This window comes from Protopterus annectens, chromosome 4.part1 (assembly GCF_019279795.1).
Source record: "Protopterus annectens isolate FY-2018-M chromosome 4.part1, PAN1.0, whole genome shotgun sequence".
Classification (NCBI taxonomy): Eukaryota; Metazoa; Chordata; order Ceratodontiformes; family Protopteridae; genus Protopterus; species Protopterus annectens.
Genome location: NC_056734.1, coordinates 817,736,047 through 817,757,231, shown reverse-complemented (window position 1 = coordinate 817,757,231; position 21,185 = coordinate 817,736,047). Strand labels below are relative to the sequence as shown.

Below are 21,185 nucleotides of genomic sequence, written 5' to 3'. Positions count from 1 at the left end.
CACCCGCCACCCCCCTTATTTCTGCTGGAACTTATCTTTCCTTCTCTGATCTATACAACCTATGTAGTGCATTTGCTTGTAGATGAAGGTAAAGTTTATATTGGTGCATGCATGTTTTATATATACATAGATATATATATATTTTGGCTACCCTTGAGAGGGCACCTGACATCTGGGGGCAAGAAAAACTGAAGAAAATGGTGTCTGCTGCATCTTTTATGCCCCTGACGACCTGACGTCAGGGAAGGGGTGATGGCAACCAACGCAGGACCTAAGACTTTGGAATTCAGGCAGACTGAGGGCAACCTGCCAGCAGGATTACCCAAATGTAATGACTGCAACAGTGAATACACTCGAACATCTACATTTATGGTAAGTGTACACAACTGTACTTTTTATACCCCTGACGACCTGACATCATGGAAGAGGCGACAGTATCCAATGCAGAAATTCCAAGACTCTGGTATTTGGGCTGACTGAGGGCTACCTGCAGGCAGATAACCCAAGTGTGATGACTGCAACAGTGAATACACTCTAACATCTACGTTTATGGTAAGTGTACACAAATGTACTTTCCCTCCTTAGCAACTTAATTTCCTTGCTTGCTAGGCATGGTGAGGGAGTGGATGATCTTTGGAAAGAGTCTGATAAAAAAAAAAAAAACACAGCAGTGGCTTCCCTGTATGCATTAATTGTTCTGTCGCCACAATGTGCATGTGATAGTACTGCACTGTGATAGGTTGGGTAAAGCCCACCCAGAAGGTAGAATATGTGATCTCCGTGATTAACAGTGGTGCATGAGAAGGTGAAAGACAATTGAGTACCTTGCAGAAGAAAGAGGAAAAACCTCAAAAGGCTGTAGCATCTGGACTCTAAATAGATCCTTCTGCCTCACCTGGTAGTTGTGTGGTAAGTTGAGACTTTTCTTGTTGCAATCCTGCTATAGCTAACTTTAAACAACTTTAGAGTTGGAGGGTGGCAGTGGGGTGGGGGTAGGGGAGTAATTTACCATAGCTAGTGTACTGTCACAGCACCAAACCACACACACAGTGAGACAATGGAGGGAACATCTTAGGAGGCTCATGATATGAAGGCTGAGGAGAATTAACTTTTCATTCCCCATCATGTTAAGAAATTGTTTAAAAGCAGTAATTTGTGCTGTAGTAGTCAAACAGCTTCTCCACAATTTTCTTCGTGTTTCACTGTTGCAGTCATCACTTGTGGGTTATCACTGGTATTCGGGCCAGCCGAGGGCTACCACAGCAAAGTCAATGTTTTTCAGCTTCGGCTGCTGTTGGTTGCTGTGGCTGACGTCAGGTCGTCAGTGCTATAAAGAAAGGCAGCCAACACCATTACATCAGTCTTTCTTGCTGTGGAGCCTGTAGCAGAAGCCGTTTTCAAGTGTGCTGGTAGGTCACTACCAGAGTTTGAATTACAACTGAAAACGTCTAAAGCTAAGTACCCAGTTAGGGATCCTTTTTTTCTTGCACTAACAGATGTCTGAAAAAGTTAATTGTCTCACCTGTGGAAAGCAAATACCATACCGAGATTTCCATTCATACTGCATCACTTGTTTAGGCCCAGACCACGATGCCCCCCCCCCCAATGCCGGTTCTGTGCCCTCTTTAATGCGAGAACCGTTCGTCATAGAGCTCTTTTTGTAGCCAGGTATTTTCGTGTTCTGTCCTCTCATTCCAAAATGGCATCAGTCAGCTAACAATCCGTTGATATTCTGAAAAAAAAACGTAAGGACAAAGATAGAGAGAGACCACACAAGGCTAAGCCTTCTGATGACTCTACCGATAAACAGGTAGTCATTGCTCTGGAATTCAGAGAGGCGTTTTCGCAGCCCCTGAAGCCTGATTCGATTCCTTCACAGGCCTCTACTGAGACCCTTTCAGAGTCTGGTATGCCACAGAAACCTTTGTCTTCCGAGTCTTTGGTTGTCTCTGCCTTGGTTGGGTCCGGAGCCGCGATGCAGGCACCATCTTCCAAGGAGGCTTTTCGAACTACCGAATCTAGACAGAAACAGACGTCTTCTCTGACTACCGTTTCTCTAAGTCCAATGGATATTCTTAGGCAGAGATGCAAAGCCACTCTTGGGAAAACCACCCCTAGCCACCATTTTACCCCTGATCCACCACCCCCAGCTCAAATGCTTAAAATGGCGGAGGATATCACCCATATCAGGGGTAGTCAAGGCCGCACCTTCTAAAAGGAAAAGAGACCCTTCCCCTGAAATACTGACAGAACAGGATTCTGAGGAATCTGATTATTCAGATTTTGAAGAGGAACAACTTCTTACCTTACGAGGATTCAGATGCAGAGTAATCCATTCCTTCTGCCTCCCCTCCAGAAGATCTTTCTTTTGGGGAAACCCTTCATATCCTCAGGGAACATTTCCACTGAGAAACCCAGGACTTTTCTCAGTCTAAGAAAAGACTAAGGGTTTCTAAAGCTGTCCCAGCGCAGACCCTTGGCCATCTCCCCTATTTTAGAGGTGGTTGATGTCTTCCAGGAATCCAGCTCAACTCCTGACACTCACCCACCTGACACTCACCCACCTACCTGCTCCCAGAAAACCTGATGGGTATTAGAGTACCGGATTCTTACAAATACTTGTGCAGAAATCCTGCTGCAGACCTGGAGGTCATTACATAGGGACAAAAAGGAGCTAAGGCTAGTTCTGCAAAGAATCCTACTCCTGACCAGGACTCCAGAGCTCTGGACAGATGGGGTAAAAAAGTATACGCCTTTGCAACCTTCGCTATCAGAGCACTCAACTGTCTGTTCCACATGTTAAAATATCAACAACACACTTTGGAACTATTAATACAAAAGATTTCAACCTTTCCTGACTGTGCCAATTTAAAAGTTAGCAGATTTTCTGCACTCTACTTGTCAAGTGGCTAAACATTCTTTACACTGTGGCTATGACTCCCTAGAAGCTCAAGCAGGGCAGTGGTGTCAGGATCTGTCATTAGGAGACATGCATGGTTGAAGGAACAACCTCTCCCTGATCATATCAGATCTAAATTACTTGATGGTTCCCTTGGATAAGGACCGCTTGTTTGGAGTAAAAGCAGAAGAGGTGCTTAAAAAAATGGAAGACAAAGCAAAATTTATGCAAACAGTAAAATATTTCCTTCAGGTACAACCTCCTAGGTTCTGCAGGAATTTTCCCTCAAAGCACTGGTCCTTTCCCCCACCTAGCAGATGGGGGCAAGGTAAGCCCTGCAGGGGCAGACCATCCAGACTACTGTCCCAGGGACAGCAGAGAACCAAACAGTGGACAACTTCCACAAAGCAAAATTTATGCAAACAGTAAAATATTTCCTTCAGGTACAACCTCCTAGGTTCTGCAGGAATTTTCCCTCAAAGCACTGGTCCTTTCCTGCACCTAGCAGATGGGGGCAAGGTAAGCCCTGCAGGGGCAGACCATCCAGACTACTGTCCCAGGGACAGCAGAGAACCAAACAGTGGACAACTTCCACTCCCAATGCAGGGAGTTCTAAGCCATCTGTCTATGGCAGAAACTCTCAATGACTCCCGCTTCCCCCTCTTTCCTCTTTTCACTCACCAAAAACTAGGAGGAAGGCTCTCCCTCTGCAAAGAGAATTGGCTTTTTGTAACAAAGGACCAATGGGTCTTAAAGATAATTTCTCAGGGATAAAATTCTCCTTCAACGAACTCCCCATTTCCAGGAGAGTACCCAGACCTCCAAATCGGTGGGCAGAGGCATTGAAACAAGCCCAAACTTTCATGACGCAAGGGGCAGTAGTACCTGTCCCCTCAGATCAAATGGGCAAAAGCTTTTATTCCACACTATTCCTTATTCCCAGAAAACAGGGAACTTGGCGCCCCATCCTGGATTTATCCATTCTGAACACCTTCCTGGTGGTCCCCAAATTCAAAATGCTAACTTTGCAGCAGCTGCTGCCTATCTATGCTGACAAAAATGCCTGGTTAGTTACCCTAGATCTAAATGATGCCTACCTCCACATCCCCATAGGGGAATCCTGCAGGAAATTAATTCGCTTCAGAGCAGGCTCACAACACTTTCAGTTCTCTGTGCTACCCTTTGGCTTATCCCAGGGTATTCATCAAATGCTTATCCCCAGCCATAGTCTTTTGCAGACAGAAAAATCAAATTTACCTTTATCTGGACAACTGCCTCATTCAGGCATATTGCAAAGAAAAGCTCAAGGACCCTTGTCAAAACCCTCCTTAACCTCCTTAGGGTACACCATCAACGAGAAATCAAAGCAAACACCCTCCAGGAAGATCATTTTCTTGGGGATGCTGCTGGACAGCATCCCAAATGGCCTTCCTATCCCCAGAAAAACAGAGTTTCCTGCCTCTCTCTTACCCAGCTGGCTTCCAGAAGTCACCTCACTGCGAGGGAGTTCCTGCAAGCCGTGGGGTACATGGAATCTTTCATCCTTCTAATTCCTCTGGCCAGGCTTCACATGAGAGAAATTCATTGGTACCTAAAGAATCTCTGGTGTCCAAACACTCAACCTCTAGAGACCTCTGTACCTCTGATCCCCTGCATAATGGCCCAATTTCTCTGGTGGGCAGGGGCCTGTGCCCAGAACAAGGATCTTACCTTCACCCTCAGCCCAAACGGGCCGACCATTACCACTGACACCTCACACATAGCTTGGGGCGCTCACCTAGAAGGCAGGTGCACCCAAGGTCTTTGGGATCCCCAGCACCTTCCCTTACACATCAACCAGAAGGAAATGATGGCAGTACAAAAGGCTCTGACATCCATCAAACCCCATCTCAAGCCAGGGGTTCTCCTTATCAAAACAGACGACACCACAGTAATGTCATACATCAACAAACAGGGAGGTACCCAATCTTACCCTTTATGCAGGCTAGCCATGAACCTCTGGCTGGCAGCCTCTTCCATGGGGCTACACCTGATAGCGCAATACCTACCAGGTATCAACAACACCCTGGCAGACCACTTCAGCAGAAGCTTACTGGACCCCACGAATGGCAGCTCCACAGAAAGATCTTTTTACAAATCACTCGGGCGTGGGGGACTCCGGAGGTGGATCTCTTTGTTTCGCATCTGAACCATCAGCTGAATAAGTTCTGTACCAGGGAGTATCACCACCTAGTGTGGAAGGTGGATGCCTTGACCTTTCCCTGGAACACCCTCATGTACCCATTCCCTCCTCTGCCTCTCATCCCCAGGGTGCTGATCAGAATAAGAGAGGAGAGACCAAAGGCCATCCTCATTGCTCCAGATTGGCCCAGACAACATTGGTATTCCTTACAGCCTCCCAGGCAGCTTCTCCTGATCTCAGACCTCTTAACTTGGGGGGGGGGGGTGCTACACCCAGACTTGCAGACTCTCAAACTATCAGCATGGCTAATACTCTAAAGGCAAACAAGGGGCCCCTGTTAAGCAAAAAGGTTCTAGACATTATCACAGAGGCCAGAAGGCCCAGCACTAGAAAGTCTTATGCAGGAAAATGGAAAAGATTCTGCTCCTGGAGCCAGTCCAGAGGGGGCAATACCTCACAACCTTCCATCCCTCTTATCCTGGGCTACCTAGCGGAGCAACTTAATAGTGGCCTCCTTTTCTATTAAAATCCATGCGTCAGCCATTTCAGCTCATTTTGATACAGAACAGTCCCTGTTTTCTCATCCTTTGATTAAACAAATACTCAGAGGGGCTTCTAATATCAGAACTCTCAGAAGGCCACCCACTGCAGCCTGGGACCTGAATTATGTTTTGGAAAAACTAACTTTACCACCCTTCACACCTGCTGCTTTAGTAAAACTAAGCTACCTCTCCTGGAAGACTGCTTTTCTCCTAGCTATCACCTCAGTCAGAAGGGTTTCAGAACTTCAGGCTCTGATGGCCATTGGGGCCTTTCATCATCTTCCATGCAGACAGGGTCTCCCTGAGGACTAATCCCTCCTTTATGCCCAAGGTGGTATCTAATGCAACTCTCAATCAAGCCATATATCTACCCACCTTCTTTCCTAACCCTCAAAACAAAGGGAAAAGAATTCTGCACTCACTGGACGTGCCCAGACAGCTCTGATACGATCTGGACTGTACTAAACCTTTCAGGAAAACAGACCAACTACTTGTCAGCTTTGCCCCAGGGGCAGAGGGGGAAGCCCATCTCCAAACCATTTCCAAATGGATGTCTCATGGTATTCATTTGTTACAGTTTTAATGGGAACCCCCCCCCCCTAAGTCTATTTGAATCCATTCCACGAGGGCAGCCTCAACTTCCACAGCGTTCCTCAGAGGAGTTCCTACCAGAGACCTCCTGGAAGATGCCACTTGGACTTCTGTCCATACCTTTACCAATCATTACCACCTACATCTGTTTTCTAAGGCTAGGGCAAGGTTTGCCTCTGCAGTTCTGCAGGGCATGCTGACCCATTCCTAGGTCTCTTACTAATCCTACCACCCCTCTCCTCAGCTTTGGGAATCCTCCTGCAGGTGATGACTGCAACAGGGAAACCCGAAGAACATAGTACAGTTGTGTACACTTACCATAAATGTAGATGTTGAAGTGTGTTCACCGTTGCAGTCCTGGTTTCCCACTCTCCTTCCCCCTTGTATCTTTCTTTAGGGAGACATAAGTTTCTTGCGATAGCTTTTAGCCACCAGGACCACTTCACTATATTTACTTGGGCCTCTGACTGGTTAGGGCAAGAAAAACTGATGTAATGGTGTCATCTGCCTTCCTTTATACCACTGACTATCTGACATCAGCCAGCAAGCAACAGCAGCCGACGCAGAAAGATTGACTGTGGTATTTGGGCTGGCCGAGGGCTACCACAGCAGGGATAATCCGCAGGTAATGACTGCAACAGTGAATACACTCTAACATTTACATTTATGGTAAGTGTACACAACTGTACTTTTTTCCAGTATGTCGCTCTGATTTAATTTGTCTAACCATTGGAAAGTCATCACAACAATTGGTCTACAATTTATTTCTTTGTAGACTGTGTACTTGTAGATTTACGTGACTTTGCTAAAGATCTTCTCTAATGCGGCATGCAGCTTACAGAATGTCAGTGTCTACATGCTAGAAATATGGTAGGATAGAAAGTTGAATGCAAAGTGTCTACTACCGTTAAGATTTTTTGGAAATGTAAATGCGTTTGTGTTGAATAAATGTACATTTTCAGAGTGAATGCTAAAATTGGGGAACATTTTCACAGTTATTTTAATGTTGGTATCCCACAACTCCATTGGAGTGGGTGGAGCTGCATTATTGTACATGCAAAATTTATGTTAGTGTCCCGATTTTGGGTCAGTTGTACCTACTTTTCATGGGCCTTTGTCCAGATTTTTGATATTTCCAGGTTGAGAGGTATGGTTGGAAACCTTAGTTTGTAGTAGCCATTACCTCTGCTAGGAGGTTTGAGTTTCAAGACCAGATGTGTGTAGCCACACACCCTTTTTCAGAGATTAAGTGAATCTTAGAACTGCCACCTCCTTTTAGTGTTAGCATCTGAACAGGCATTTAAGCATGAGGTCAGTCTGCCAGTCGTCTGTCTTAATCCACAAAAAAGGGGGAAATAAGTTTATATGCAGGTTGGGTGTTACCTAGCAAGAACCAGCGTCCAGTCTTTGAGTAGCTCTATCTTTTTTGCCATACAAACCAGACAAGACGGCTTTGCTTGCCTTGCAAAATACTGCTTAGGTGAAAGGCAAATTATATCCCTTTTTGTTATGAAAAAAGCAAAGCACCTGGATTGTTTGACAGATTGGAGCCCAGTCCGATTGTGTAGTCACAACCACAGCAGTCAAGATTTATCTGCTTAGCGAGACTGAGGTAGCCATGTGGGTTGCAGTGCACAGTTTTCAGATACCACAAGGTGGGGCTCTAGTCTGGTTCTGCCACATTATGCACTGTTTGGTTTGATTCCATTTTCCACATGGGGCAGCCATTACAGAGGTTTAACAAAGAGTTTGGCACCATAGGCAGTAGGCACATACCAATTTTACACCACCACCCTTGTTAACTATGATCAATTGCTTAAATTTTAGTTTATAATCCATCAGGCTGAAGGTAACCATAAGTGGTTGCTACCTTACTTAAAAAAAGACCATGTCAACTTTTTAAAAAAGTTATACAAATCATCTTTATTTTTTCCATAATCATCTTTAAAGGTTCAGTGAACCCTACAAATTGCCACAGGAGGGAGGCCTGCCATTCACTTCATGCTACCTGTGGCTCTGTGCTTCTGCTTTAGCTGCTTTCCCATGGGTAAGGAATTAGAAGCAAGGCACTTGGCGCATCTTATAATTATCAGTGCACCATTTGTACAAGGCTGTGCACAGTGGAGACCCAGTAGTTTGTTGGGTGCTCCCTTCCAGAAACACTTGGATGTATGGGGAGATTCTATCCCTAAGGGCTGTACAGAAACAATGGCTGTTTATTTAGTCCATGAAACGGGGCAAGGTTCATAGGTGCATTTTTACGAGTGTGTTCCACCTAGACACTGCTGCTCCTCTTCCCTACATCCATTTGCTGATGGTAGTCCGACAAGAAAAGTGCAGATAGTGGTAGGCCTACTTTCCCTTTCGGCCATGCGTCTGCTATTGTGGGTTAGGGGATAAGTTCATACCCTTGCTCCCCAGGTTCTTGAAGTCAGACTAATAGGCAGATTTGTCTGAAGCTAATTATTTAATAAGGATGCATAGTGCAATACTGACCCTAGTCCAAACATCTATGGTTATGGTGAGTATATTTTTCACAGTCATGCTTTCCTTAAGGCATTTACTTGTTTTTTATTTTTCTTTTGTAGCACACACTTACTGGCCATAGTGGGAAGGTTTTGTCTGCAAAATTCCTATTGGACAACAGTAGGATCGTCTCTGGGAGTCATGACCGCACTCTTAAACTCTGGGACCTTCGCAGCAAAGTGTGTAAGGAAATTATCTGTGGCTTGAAATAAGTTAAGTGTTCATTTTCAGAATGTATGAGAACAGCATACTGCTTCAAGACAGATTTGTTTATTGAATTATCAGCTTGCAGGAGAGCAGGTGGCTATGTGCATTACCCCACCATAGTGCGCTTAGTACATCCTACCTAGGAGTGTAGGTGCACTACTGGCCATGTCTCATAATATGGCTCTGCATGCTTACAAATGTATATTTGTAAATCCCAGATGTTCTCTAACAGTGGGTAGTGTAAGTCCAGTGTTGCACTCAGTTGGCATTTTTGTGGTAAAGTGAACAACTGAATTCTTCTGATTTTTGGCATTGCTAAATTAACCTTGGAGCCCATGTATTCATTATTTGCCTTGGGGCTTTCCTCTTATGGTTACCGTAATGCAGGGGTCAACATGCTTTTTATCACTGTTGTACAGTATGAGTTACTGTAATAATATTTTTGTAAACAGGGTATCTTCTGAAGTAGATTTGCTGTAACTAATGGAAGGTAATGTTAATGTGACACTTTTGCTCTGGATACAGTGACATGATGTGGGGAGAACGGGTGCTTTTAATGACGTTTGTCACAAATTTAAGCAGTAATTGTGGGAAACTATTCTTGTGCACTTTGGTTCCTTTCACATCAAAGCTTGAGTGATGCAGGTTGCCAAGTTGCATGCTACCTACAACCTCTTTAACTGCAATGCTTTCAGTATTTACTGAGTTTCATTCTACAATTTACTGTTGCAGTACCAGCTCTTAGAATTCCTTCCTACAAAGCCCAATGGCTGGCCCAAATTCTAGAGGTCTTCGTCCTTTCTCCTGCTGGTCCTGTGGACCCCTTACCCTACCGATTATCAAGATGATATTGGTATAAAGGGGTGTTGGTAGTTAGCATCTTCAAACTCCACCTGGAACAATCTGAATAGTCACAGCATCAACTGAGCTGTCTGTCTAGCCTGCTTCTAGAATTTCAAGTAAGTACTTGATGATTGAAGTGTAGAAAGCTAATCGGTCATAAGGTTTTCCATTACCCCCCCCCCCCCCCCCAGCCTTATATATTTTTTAACCTGGCCCCAGCGCACAGCGTGCCTAGTTGTCTATCATGTGCATCCTTTAATCAAAGGACGTTAAAGCGCTTCTGGACCTGGTGGCAAGGTAAGTGACCAGATGGTCATTGTCAGTGATGTCCTATTCCCATGTTGCAATATTCATAACATGAGGGATGTTCTTCATGTTTCACTGTTGCAGTCATTACATTTGGGTAATCTGCTGACAGGTTGCCCTCAGTCTGCCTGATTAACAAAGTCTTGGGTCCTGTGTCGGTTGCTGTCCCTTCTTCCATGACGTCAGGTCATCAGGGGTATAAAACATGCAGCCAATGCCATTACGGCAGTCTTTCTTGCCGTGCGGTGCCCGAAGCAGAAGCAGTTCGCAAGTGCCGGTCGGCCAATTCCTGAAATTTTTGTTTTCGATTTTCATCTCCGAAGTCTTCAACTTAAAGCCAAGTATCCCGTTGGGGAAACTTTTCTTGCTTTTTTCCGATGTCAGTAAAAGTTAATAATTGCATTACTTGTGGAAAGCAAATACCTCATAAAGATTTTCATTCGTACTGTATTCCTTGCCTAGGCCCTGACCAAGACGTACCTTGCTGTCGGTTTTGTGCTTTATTTAATCAGCGCTCTATCCATCATCGTTATATTTTTGCCTCTCATTATTTTGGTTCTTTGTTTAATTATCCAGAAATGTCGTCGATTAGCCATCCGACTACCGGGATTCCGAAAAAATGCAAAGATAAAGACAGGCCGTCTAGGTCCAAAACTGCCGACAACTCTCCTCCTAAGCCAGTCGCCAGTTTACTGGTACTCAGTGAGGCACTTTCGCAGCCCCTGATACCCGCTACTTCTGATTCGCAGGCCTCTACTGAGACCCATTCTGAGTCCAGTATGCCGTGAGATACTTCAACTATGGAACCCGCGGATGTCTCTACCTTGGATGGGTCCGGAGCCCCTGTGCAGGCACCGGCTTCTGAGGTGTATCAGGCCTACAGACTTGCATATTAAAACGACACCTCCTTCATTACTAAGGCCTAAATCTCGATCCATGTCTCTAAAATCGACACCCAGGCCACATGCTCAGGCCTCTATGCCTAAAAAAACAAATGATAAAAATGGCTGAAGATCTAATAACTCTAATCAGGGGTAGTCAATCCCCCCCGCCTCTAAGAGGCCTAGGGCTGAGCTTGCTTATGAATCTTCTGATCAGGATTCTGTTTCTTCTGACTCATCTGGTAACCTGGATTTGTCCATACCTACTTATGAGGATTCTGATGCAGAGGATTCCATTCCCTCTGCTTCCCCTCCTGAGGACTTTTCTTTTGGGGAAACTTTACATACTTTTAAGGGAGCATTTCACTGGGAAAGCCAGGAATTTTCTGATTCAAAAAAGAGGCGTAGGTATTTCCTTCTACCTCAGCATAGACCTTTGACTATACCTCCTGTACTAGACATTGTTGATGTTTTCTCAGAATCCAGTTTGGCCCCCGATTCCCTGCCCTCCTGCTTCTAGTAAACCTGAAAAATACTACAGGGTTCCTGAGTCCCACAAGTTCCTTTTTAAAAATCCTGCTGCATATCCAGAGTCTATTTCTCAAGGACCCAAGGGCATTAAGGCTTCTACTGCTAAAAATCCTACCCCTTCTGATAAAGACTCCAGGGCACTGGATAGATGGGGTAAAAAGGTTTATACTTCTGCAACCTTGGCAATCAGAGCTTTAAACTGCCAATTTCATATGTTAAAATATCAGCAATATGTTATTGGACTGCTTAAACAGAAAATTGTTGATTCCTGACTGTGTGGAAATTAAAGATTTACAGAACTTAATGCATTCTGCTGAACAAGTTGGAAAACATACTTTGCAATGTGGCTTTGATTCTTTAGAGGACCCTTGCAGGGCTGCTGTTACTGGGTCTGTGCTTAGAAGGCGTGCTTGGCTTAAGGAACAATCTTTGCCTGATCATGTTAACGCTAAATTGTTGGATGCTCCTTTAAATCAGGACCGCCTGTTTGGCAGCAAGGCTGAAGAAGTTCTTAAAAAGATGGAAGATAAAGCTAAATCTGTGCAAACTGTTAAAGATTTTTTACAAGTGCAACCTCCTAGATTTAGTAGGCATTGGCCCTCTAAGAATTGGTCCTTTCCAGTCCCTTCCATGTCTTCTCAAGTCACACCCTGACACAGCAAAAAACCCAGGTTACAGTCCCAGGGGACACACAGAACTAAGCCGTGGGGGGCCTCCACTTCAAAATCTGGGAATTATAAGACTCACCCTATGGTAAACTGTCTCAATGACTTCCTTTCCAAGCACTTATCAACTGACTGCCCCTTTGGGGGGGGGGGGGGATTGCTCTTCATGCATAGAATTGGGAACTCATTACCCAGGACAAATGGGTTTTAAATATAGTGTCCCAAGGATACAGATTTCACTTCCACATGTTGCCAACACCAAGCGGGTGGCCGGACCTACCCCCAAATCAGTGGGCTGAGGCCCAAAAAAAAGTACTTTCACTCTTAAGCATGGGGGCTATTCAGCTAGTACCAGAAGAGGAAAAGGGACAAGGTTTCTATTCGAGACTTTTCCCGAGTACCTAGAAAAGACATTTCATGGCATCCTATCCTGGACCTGTCTACTCTAAACACCTTTTTGGAGATTCCAAAATTCAAGATGCTGACCCTTCAATTACTTCCTGTGCTAGGCAAAGATGCCTGGTTGGCAACAATAGATTTAAAAGAAGCCTTACCTGCACATCCCAATTAGGGAATCTTGCAGAAGATACCCATGCTTCAAACGCTATCAGTTCTCTGCACTGCCCTTTGGCTTATCTACTGCGTCCAGGGTATTCACAAAGTGCCTAGCTCCAGTTATTGCATTTTGCAGGCAAATAAATATTCAAATATACCCATACCTGGACGATTGTCTAATTCAGGCAGAAAGCCAGGACATACTTTTGAATCATCTGGCCTTTGTACAAAGGGTTCTAACTTGTCTGGGGTACACCATAAAGGAAAAGAAATCACACCTGGTACCCTGTCAACAAATTATATTCCTGGGAGCAAGCTTGAATGCAACTTCCCAGATGGCTTACCTCATGCCAGAGAAACAAATTCACTTGACAACCTACTTCAAACAAGTGGTCACAAAAACCCTGCTATCTGCTAGGGAAATACTACAAGCCTTGGGGTTCATGGCCTCCTGCATTCTTCTAATTCCATATGCAAGACTGCATATGAGGAAACTACAGTGGTATCTAAAAAGCCTATGGTGTCAACATTCTCAGGATCTAGAAGCAGTGATTCCTATCATTCCTTGTCTACGCCTAGTCTCTCTTTCCTGGGCAGAGGCCTGCCACCAAAACAAGGGACCATCATTCACACTACCCCCTGCCGCCCAAATCCTAACAGATGCATCAGACTATGCATGGGGGGCGCACCTGGAAGGGAAGTGCATTCAGGGCAAATGGAACCCAATTCAAATGCACCTTCACATCAATCATAAAGAAGTGTTAGCTGTACAGAATGCTCTGACAGCCTTCAAGGACCACATTCTTCCAGGACAATTAATGGTGAAGACGGACAACACCACTGTTATGTGGTACATAAACAAGCAGGGGGGTACACATTCTTACCCCCTCTGCAGACTAGCCATGGCATTGTGGAACACAACCTTGAACTACCAAGTATATCTACAAGTTCATTTCCTGCCAGGAAAACTAAATACACTGGCAGATGGACTAAGCATAACCTTCATGGACCCACACGAGTGGAAACTGGAACCAAGGATTTTCAACATGTTGGCAAGCAAATGGGGGAACCCAGATATAGACCTGTTTGCCTCCCCCCAGAACTATCAGTTGGAAAAATTTTGTGCAAGGACTCCCCACAGACTAGCTTGGAAAGTGGATGCTCTGGCCTTCAGCTGGAAAAACCTATCAGTGTATGCCTTTCCTCCTCTGCCTCTGCTCTCCAAAGTACTACTAAAGATCAGACAAGACAAACCAAGGATGATTTTGATTGCACCAGCCTCTCCACGCCATACTGGTACCCCCTCCTGTGCAGTGCGTCACAGTTGGCCCCATGGCACCTGCCTCAGACTCCTACCCTGCTGTCTCAGGAGAGCCAGATTCTGCACCCTCAGCTTCAAACACTGCACCTAGCAGCCTGGCTAATTACCTAAGCTCTCCTTTACCATCCCTCAGTAAACCAGTGATGGATGTCATTTTAGAGGCAAGGAGGCCTAGTACTAGAAAATCTTATGCTGAAAAATGGAAAAGATTCTGTGCCTTGAACCAGTCTCAAGGGATGAGCACAGCAGTACCCTATTTACCTCAGATTTTACAATACTTAACTGAGATGCTTCACAAGGGCCTGTCTTTTTCCTCAATAAAAATTCACGCCTCAGCCATTTCAGCTCATTATAACACAGAACCTCCCCTCTTCTCTCTTCCACTGCTCAAGCAGTTCCTCAGAGGGGCCAAAAATTTAAGACCACCATGGAGAGCTCCAACTCCAGCCTGGGACCTTAACTTTGTATTGGATAAACTCACCCTTCCTCCTTTCGAGCCAGCTGCTACTGCAGATTTAAAATTCCTTTCTTGGATAGCAGCTTCCCTTTTAGCCATCACTTCAGCAAGAAAGGTATCTGAATTACAGGCCCTTATGGCAATGGAGCCTTTCATCATCTTTCATGTGGACAGGGTGTCCCTCAGGACCAATCCCTCTCTCATGCCAAAGGTGGTATCCAGTGTGGCCTTTAATCAGTCCATTCATTTGCCTACCTTCTGTCCTAACCCACCGAACAAAGGGGAACGGATACTGCACTCCTTAGATGTGCACAGACAACTTAGATTCTACTTGGACTGGTCTAAACCTCAAAGGAAATCTTAACTGCTGGTGGCATTTGCTGCGGGGACAGAGGGGGAAGGCTATTTCAAAGTGAACCATCTCCAAATGGCTAGGCCATTGCATTCATGTCTGCTATAAGCACCATGGAAAACCTATCCCACAGGGGATTAGATCCCAACCAGGGCTGCATCTACCTCTACAGCCTTTCTTGGAGGCGTAGCTACCAGGGACATCCTAGAAGCTGCTACCTGGAGTTCTGTACATACTTTCACCAAGCATTGCCATTTGCCAATTTTCTCTAAATCCAGAGCTGGCTTTGCCACAGTGAAACACGAACATAGTACAGTTGTGTACACTTACCATAAATGTAGATGTTCGGGTGTATTCACTGTTGCAGTCCTGATTACCCTCCCTCCAGCCCCCTGACTTCGTTTGGCCATACCTCTTCTCTCCTTTTCAATCCTTAAAAGCTTTTTGGTGTATTTGTTTTTTTGTTTGAGGTATAACCTTGTATATTTATAGATTTAATTGCTTCCCATTAGGGGGGCACCCGACATCTGGGGCAAAAAAAATTGATGTAATGACGTCGGCTGCATGTTTTAATACCCCTGACGACCTAACATCACGGAAGAAGACAGCAGCCGACGTAGGACCCAAGACTTTGTTAATCAGGCCGACTGAGGGCTACTGCAAGCAGATAACTCAAATGTAATGACTGCAACAGTGAATACACTCAAAGATCTACATTTAAGGTAAGTGCACACAACTGCACTTTCTCTGTGCTACCTGCATGGCCTGTGCAAGAAGACTTTTGGGAACTACAGGCTTTAGTGTAGGGAGCCCTTTCTGTTAATGAGCACGTATATTCCCATCCTACATACTTAACTTTGTCATCACCTTAGGCTTGAAGGAAGGATTATTAATAAACCCAGACTATTCACCTTCCTTTGTTTTTTCCATTGCCCAGAATAAGGAAGTCAGGGGAGAATGCTACACACATTGCAAAGGAAACTGAGGATATTCTTCATATTCATTGTTGCAGTACTGATTCTTGGGTCTTCCCATCATGCAGAAGCCAACAACCAGCCCAATTTCTGGAGTTTTTATGTCACCCTTAGTCATCAGATGTCTGGATGTCAAGGCTGAAGAAGGGCACCTGATGCCATCTTCATTTCTTTGAAGCCATGCTATCCAGTGCTTTTTGCGTGTGCTCAGTACACTCAAAATCCATAGGCCTGCTCATTTTTTTCCAGAGAACCTTCTTTCAAGTCATAAAAGTACCCTGCTGGGGAAATTTCTCTGTTCTGTTCGGAAACATCAATAGTACTGCAGGGCCTCCACAAACTCTGGCAGTGATTAGTATTGTTCCAGAAAAGTGGAAAGACAAAGGCCATGGTCCTTGTTACGGAAAAAAATCCAACTAGAGGTCTTGGGCAGACAGATGACCCCGTTGAGGCACCTTTGAAACCCTGTAGTCCTGCAGCTCCTAAGACTGAACCCTCTGGCTCAACCCCCTTTGGAGACCACTATGTTTTCCAGCCTACCTATGAGTACTACCACAGCACACACATCATTTGAATCTGAGGTCGCTGTGCACATCTCTGCTTAGTGTCTGCACCTTGTGTATCAAGAAAACTTTTCTTCTGCTACCAAAGCAGCAACCGAAGTCACAAGTCAGACAACCACATCCTCTGGTCACCTCCTTAAAGTAGGCACCCAGACCGCAGCAAACCACACTTTCTTGGTCATCACGCCCTACCCACTTCCCAGACTGAAGCCCAAGATCTCGTTAAAATATCACTGGAGTTTATTTTCTTCAGGAAATCTGGCGAGCCCTCTAATTCTACCCTTTATTTCCCTGCCCTTTTTTTTTTTAAGCTTTTCAGAAAGAGGCAGATTCATCTAGCTCTGAGGATGAGTAGAAATAGTCTTAATGTGCCCACTTGCCATCTCAAACTTAACCAGGCTCAAATGACATGGTGTGTTCTGCCCCCCCCCACACACACCCCCACACACCCACACACACCCACACACACTTTCGGGGGTACCATGCGTAGAATGAAGGAGACTTTCAGTTGGGAAAGTAGGCAGTTCTGTCAGGCCTTGACCCCACTACAGTGAACTGCTAAGCTTGCCTTCACCCAGACCACTGGCTATTGCTCCTGTATTTAAGAAATCTGTTAGCTTACTAATTTCTTTTGCTTACAGCAGGGAGGGTAAGCCAGCTAACAAACAAACAAAATGAGTAGCATATTGCATCTGCTTTTTTATTTCAGAAGTCAGTCCAGGCTGTTTTAGAATATCCAAACGTAAAAACAAAATAAAACCAACAAAATAAAACAAAAGGACAGGGCAAACTCCACTTTAAAAGATACGGCAGTACAATAACTCCAACAGCTCACAATGAGGCACGGCTGTAAGCTCAAAAGATTCAAAGCAGGAAAATGAATTTATTAACGCCAACTAACAGCACACACGTTTTCATCAAATTTTGACTTCATCAGACAACAACATATAGTTACACAAGCTTAAATAGCCCAAACTCCCCTCCACTTAATGAATTAATTAGTAAATCAAAATTTAAAGACACAAAGCACACTGGGTTAAAAACTAAAAAGTGTACAACTGCACTGGTACCATTAAAACAATACTTTAAAACTGCATTTCTAAAAACTAATCATATAAATCATATTAGATGGTCATACCATAAATGACTTACTACTACCTATATAAACAGGCTGTTTTAGAGCCAGATGTTCTACAGTGGCTACTGCCTTTACCAGCTTCAGAATGAATACAACCAACAGAAGCTGTACTGCCCCAGGCACAGCCTGTGATTAAAGAAGTAGGAACAGCACTAAGGAAAACTTAAGTCAGCAAAAGCAGCAGGTGTAGATGGAGTCACAGTAGATATGACCAAGATGTTTGGTTTAAATAGGGGAGAAATGGCTCCTGGGGGGACCCTTGTTCCATACCCTGGAGGACAGATGCTTTTTCTTTTCAGTGAACAGGGGAGTTCCTCTGATTTTCCTCTTCAAAAATTTTTGTTGGAGATCAAAAGGAAGCATCCAGACTCCTTTCACTTGAATCATTTTGACATTAGCTTCCCCTGACAAAAGGATATTACAGGAGAATACCTCCTCAACCAGATGTGATAACTCTGAAAGGATTTCTGCTACACCCAAATCTGCCATCTCTTAACTTGACCATATGGATAATGGGATTTTAATTCTTCAGACACCTCCTCGCAGAAGAGGTTGCTTAAGTCTTACAAGAGGCCAGGAGACACACCTCTAGAAAATCTTAAACAACTAAGTAAAAAAGTTTTCCTACTGATGCTGCGCACATAGTCCGAACCCAGTCTGATCACAAGCACCTGTTGTACTGCAGTATGTATGCAAACTGCTTTTATCAGGTTTGGCTAACTCTTCTATAAAAGCTATCCTGTCTATCAGTGCCTGCCTTCCTCTTAGTCCTCCTCTTATGGCTGGTGTGGAGTTCAAACTTTTCCTTGGGAGTATGGCATCTTAACCTGCCCAAGAAACCCATCTTTCCCCTTATGACATTAAGTTTGTTCTAGGAAAGCTTACACTGCCTCCTTTTGAACCAGCATCTTCTGCTTCTCTAAAATTTTATACTTGGGAAAACTGTCCTCTTGGCTCTTGCCTCTGCCAGGAGAATGAGTTTTAAAGCTGTCCTGGACAATCGCCCTTTCTTATTTTTTCATAAGGATAGGGTGGCGCTCAGACTGACGAGCCATTTACATGATTTATGAGCCCAAAGCTGTTAAGCCAGTCTTTCTACTTCTCGCACCTTTGGTAAAATTTACCTTCCTGCCTTAAAGTGCATTCCACTAGGGTAGTGGCTTCCTCAGTGGTTTTTCACAAAGGAGTAGATGTTCTTCGTGTTTCACTGTTGTAGTCATTACATTTGGGTAATCCTGCTGGCAAGTTGCCCTCAGTCGGCCTGAATTCCAAAGTCCTGGGTCCTGTGTCGCTGCTGTCGCCCCTTCCCTGACGTCAGGTCGTCAGGGGTATAAAAGATGCGGCCAACACCATTTTCTTCAGTCTTTCTTGCTGCGCGGTGCCCGAAGCAGAAGCTGTTCAGGTGCCGGTCGGCCGACTTCTGAGATTTTCGTGTTAGAGTTTCAGATCCGAAGTCTTCAATAAAGCTAAGTACCCCATTGGGGAAATTTTTTTCTTGCTTCAGACCGATGTCAGAAAAAGTTAATTACATTTCTTGTGGAAAGCAAATACCTCATAAGGACTTTCATTCTTACTGTATTCCTTGCCTAGGCCCTGATCGCAACGTTGCTGGTTTTCGGTTTTGTGCTAGATTTAACCAATGCACTAAGCGTCGGTATGATTTTGCTTTAAACTATTTTGGATGCCGGTTTAATTATCCAGAAATGTCTGATGGCCATCAGACTACCGGAGTTCACAAAAAACGCAAAGAAAAGGAGAGGGACAACCAAGGCCCAAAACAGACGAAGCCTCTCCTAAGCCAGTTGCCGGTTTGCCAGTTCTCAGTGAGGCTCTTTCGCAGCCCCTGATGCCCACTACTTTAGAGTCGCAGGCCGCCACTGACTCCCACGTGGAATCGGCCATGCCGTTGGAAACTCAAGGTATTGGAGCATCGGATACTATTCCTTCAGATGGGTCCAGAGCCGCTGAGCAGGCACTGGCTTCTGAGGGTGTATTCAGACCTAAACATCTTTACATTAAACCAACCTCAGCTTCAAAGGCAAAGACTAAAGCACCTTCCAAAGCAAAGAAACAAACGCCACGTGGACAGGCCTCTATGCCCAAAACACAGATGCTCAAAATGGCGGAAGACTTAATTACCTTGATCAGGGGTTCCCATTCCCCTCTTGATAAGAGGCCTAGGCAAGAGACTGACTATGAATCTTCAGATCAGGTTTCTATTTCTTCTGATTCCTCTTCTGATCAGGAGTATTCTCTTCCCCCCCTATGAGGATTCTGATGCTGAAGAATCTATACCTTCAGCTTCGCCTCCAGAGGGACTATTCTTTTGGGGAAACCTGGAATACCATGAGGGAGCATTTCCACTGGGAGAGCCAAGATTTTTCAGAATTTGAAAAGAGGCTCAGGGATTTCCTTTTACTACCCCACCACAGGCCACTAGCAATTCCACCTGTGTTAGATATTGTGGATGATGTGTTTTCGGAGTTTAGTCTTACCCCTGACTCCTTACCTCCAGCTCCTGTTAAGCCTGACAGATATTACAGGGTTCCTGACTCTCATAAATTCCTTTTTATAAACCCTGCTACAGATCCTGAAACTATTTCACAGCGTCCCAAAGGAGTTGAGGCTTCCACTGCAAAAAAACCCTACCCCCTCTGACAGAGATTCTAGGGCACTGGATAGATGGGGGAAAAAGGTTTACACATCTGCTGTCTTGGCTATAAGGGCCTTAAACTGTCAGTTTCATATGCTCAAATATCATTAACATGTCATGGCATTGCTTAAACAGAAAATGTTATTAAACTCTGAATGTGCAGAAAACAAGGAAATGCAGGATTTATTGCATGCAGCTGAACAAGTTGGAAAGCATACTTTGGTATGTGGGTTTTATTCTTTGGAGGCATCCTGCAGGGTCGCAGTTACAGGTTCTGTAATTAGGAGGCATGCTTGGTTAAAGGAACAAAATCTGCCTGATCATGTCAAAGTTAAATTATTAGATGCACCTTTACAGCATGATACTTTGTTTGGTGTTAAGGCAGAGGAGATATTAAAGAAAATGGAGGACAAAACTAAATCTATGCAAACTGTCAAAGATTTTTTTACAAGTACAACCATCTAGGTATAGTAGACACTGGCCTACAAAGAATTGATCCTTTCCTGTGTCAGACCTCAAAGGGGCAGATCCAGATGCCCTAGATGCAAATCCCAGGCACAAGGTTCCTACAGGTCAAAGCAATGGGGTGCTTCTGCCTCCAAAGTTAGAGAAGACCAATCACAACCTTACAGGAAACAGTCCCAATGACTTCCCCCTGCCGGCACCAAGCACTTATCTCCTGGCAGCTACCTTAGGGGGAAAATTAGCACTTATTTCTCAAAATTGGCACATTACAACCCAGGACAAGTGGGTTCTAAATATCGTGTCACAAGGGTAAAAGTTCCATTTCCATACCATGCCAAAGGCAAACAGCTGGCCAGATCTGCCAAAAAATCAATGGGTAGAGGCAGAAAAACAAGTGTCATCCCTCATGGACAATGGGGGCCATTCAGCAAGTACCAGAGCAAGAGCAGGGACAAGGATTTTACTCAAGACTGTTCTTGGTACCCAGAAAGGAGAAGACCTGGAGGCTAATACTGGACCTGTCTATTCTGAACA

The 21,185-nt window shown here is 44.6% G+C and overlaps 1 protein-coding gene across 2 annotated transcripts in view; it reads left to right on the top strand.

The window, feature by feature from the left end:
* ATG16L1 (autophagy related 16 like 1) overlaps positions 1-21,185 on the top strand; it is a 1,009,779-nt gene that overhangs the window by 493,573 nt on the left and 495,021 nt on the right. For both annotated transcript variants that reach the window (XM_044070583.1, XM_044070584.1), the window contains one exon: positions 8,803-8,923. In XM_044070583.1, the coding sequence (XP_043926518.1) occupies positions 8,803-8,923 (121 nt within the window). The remainder of the gene's footprint in view (positions 1-8,802; positions 8,924-21,185) is intronic.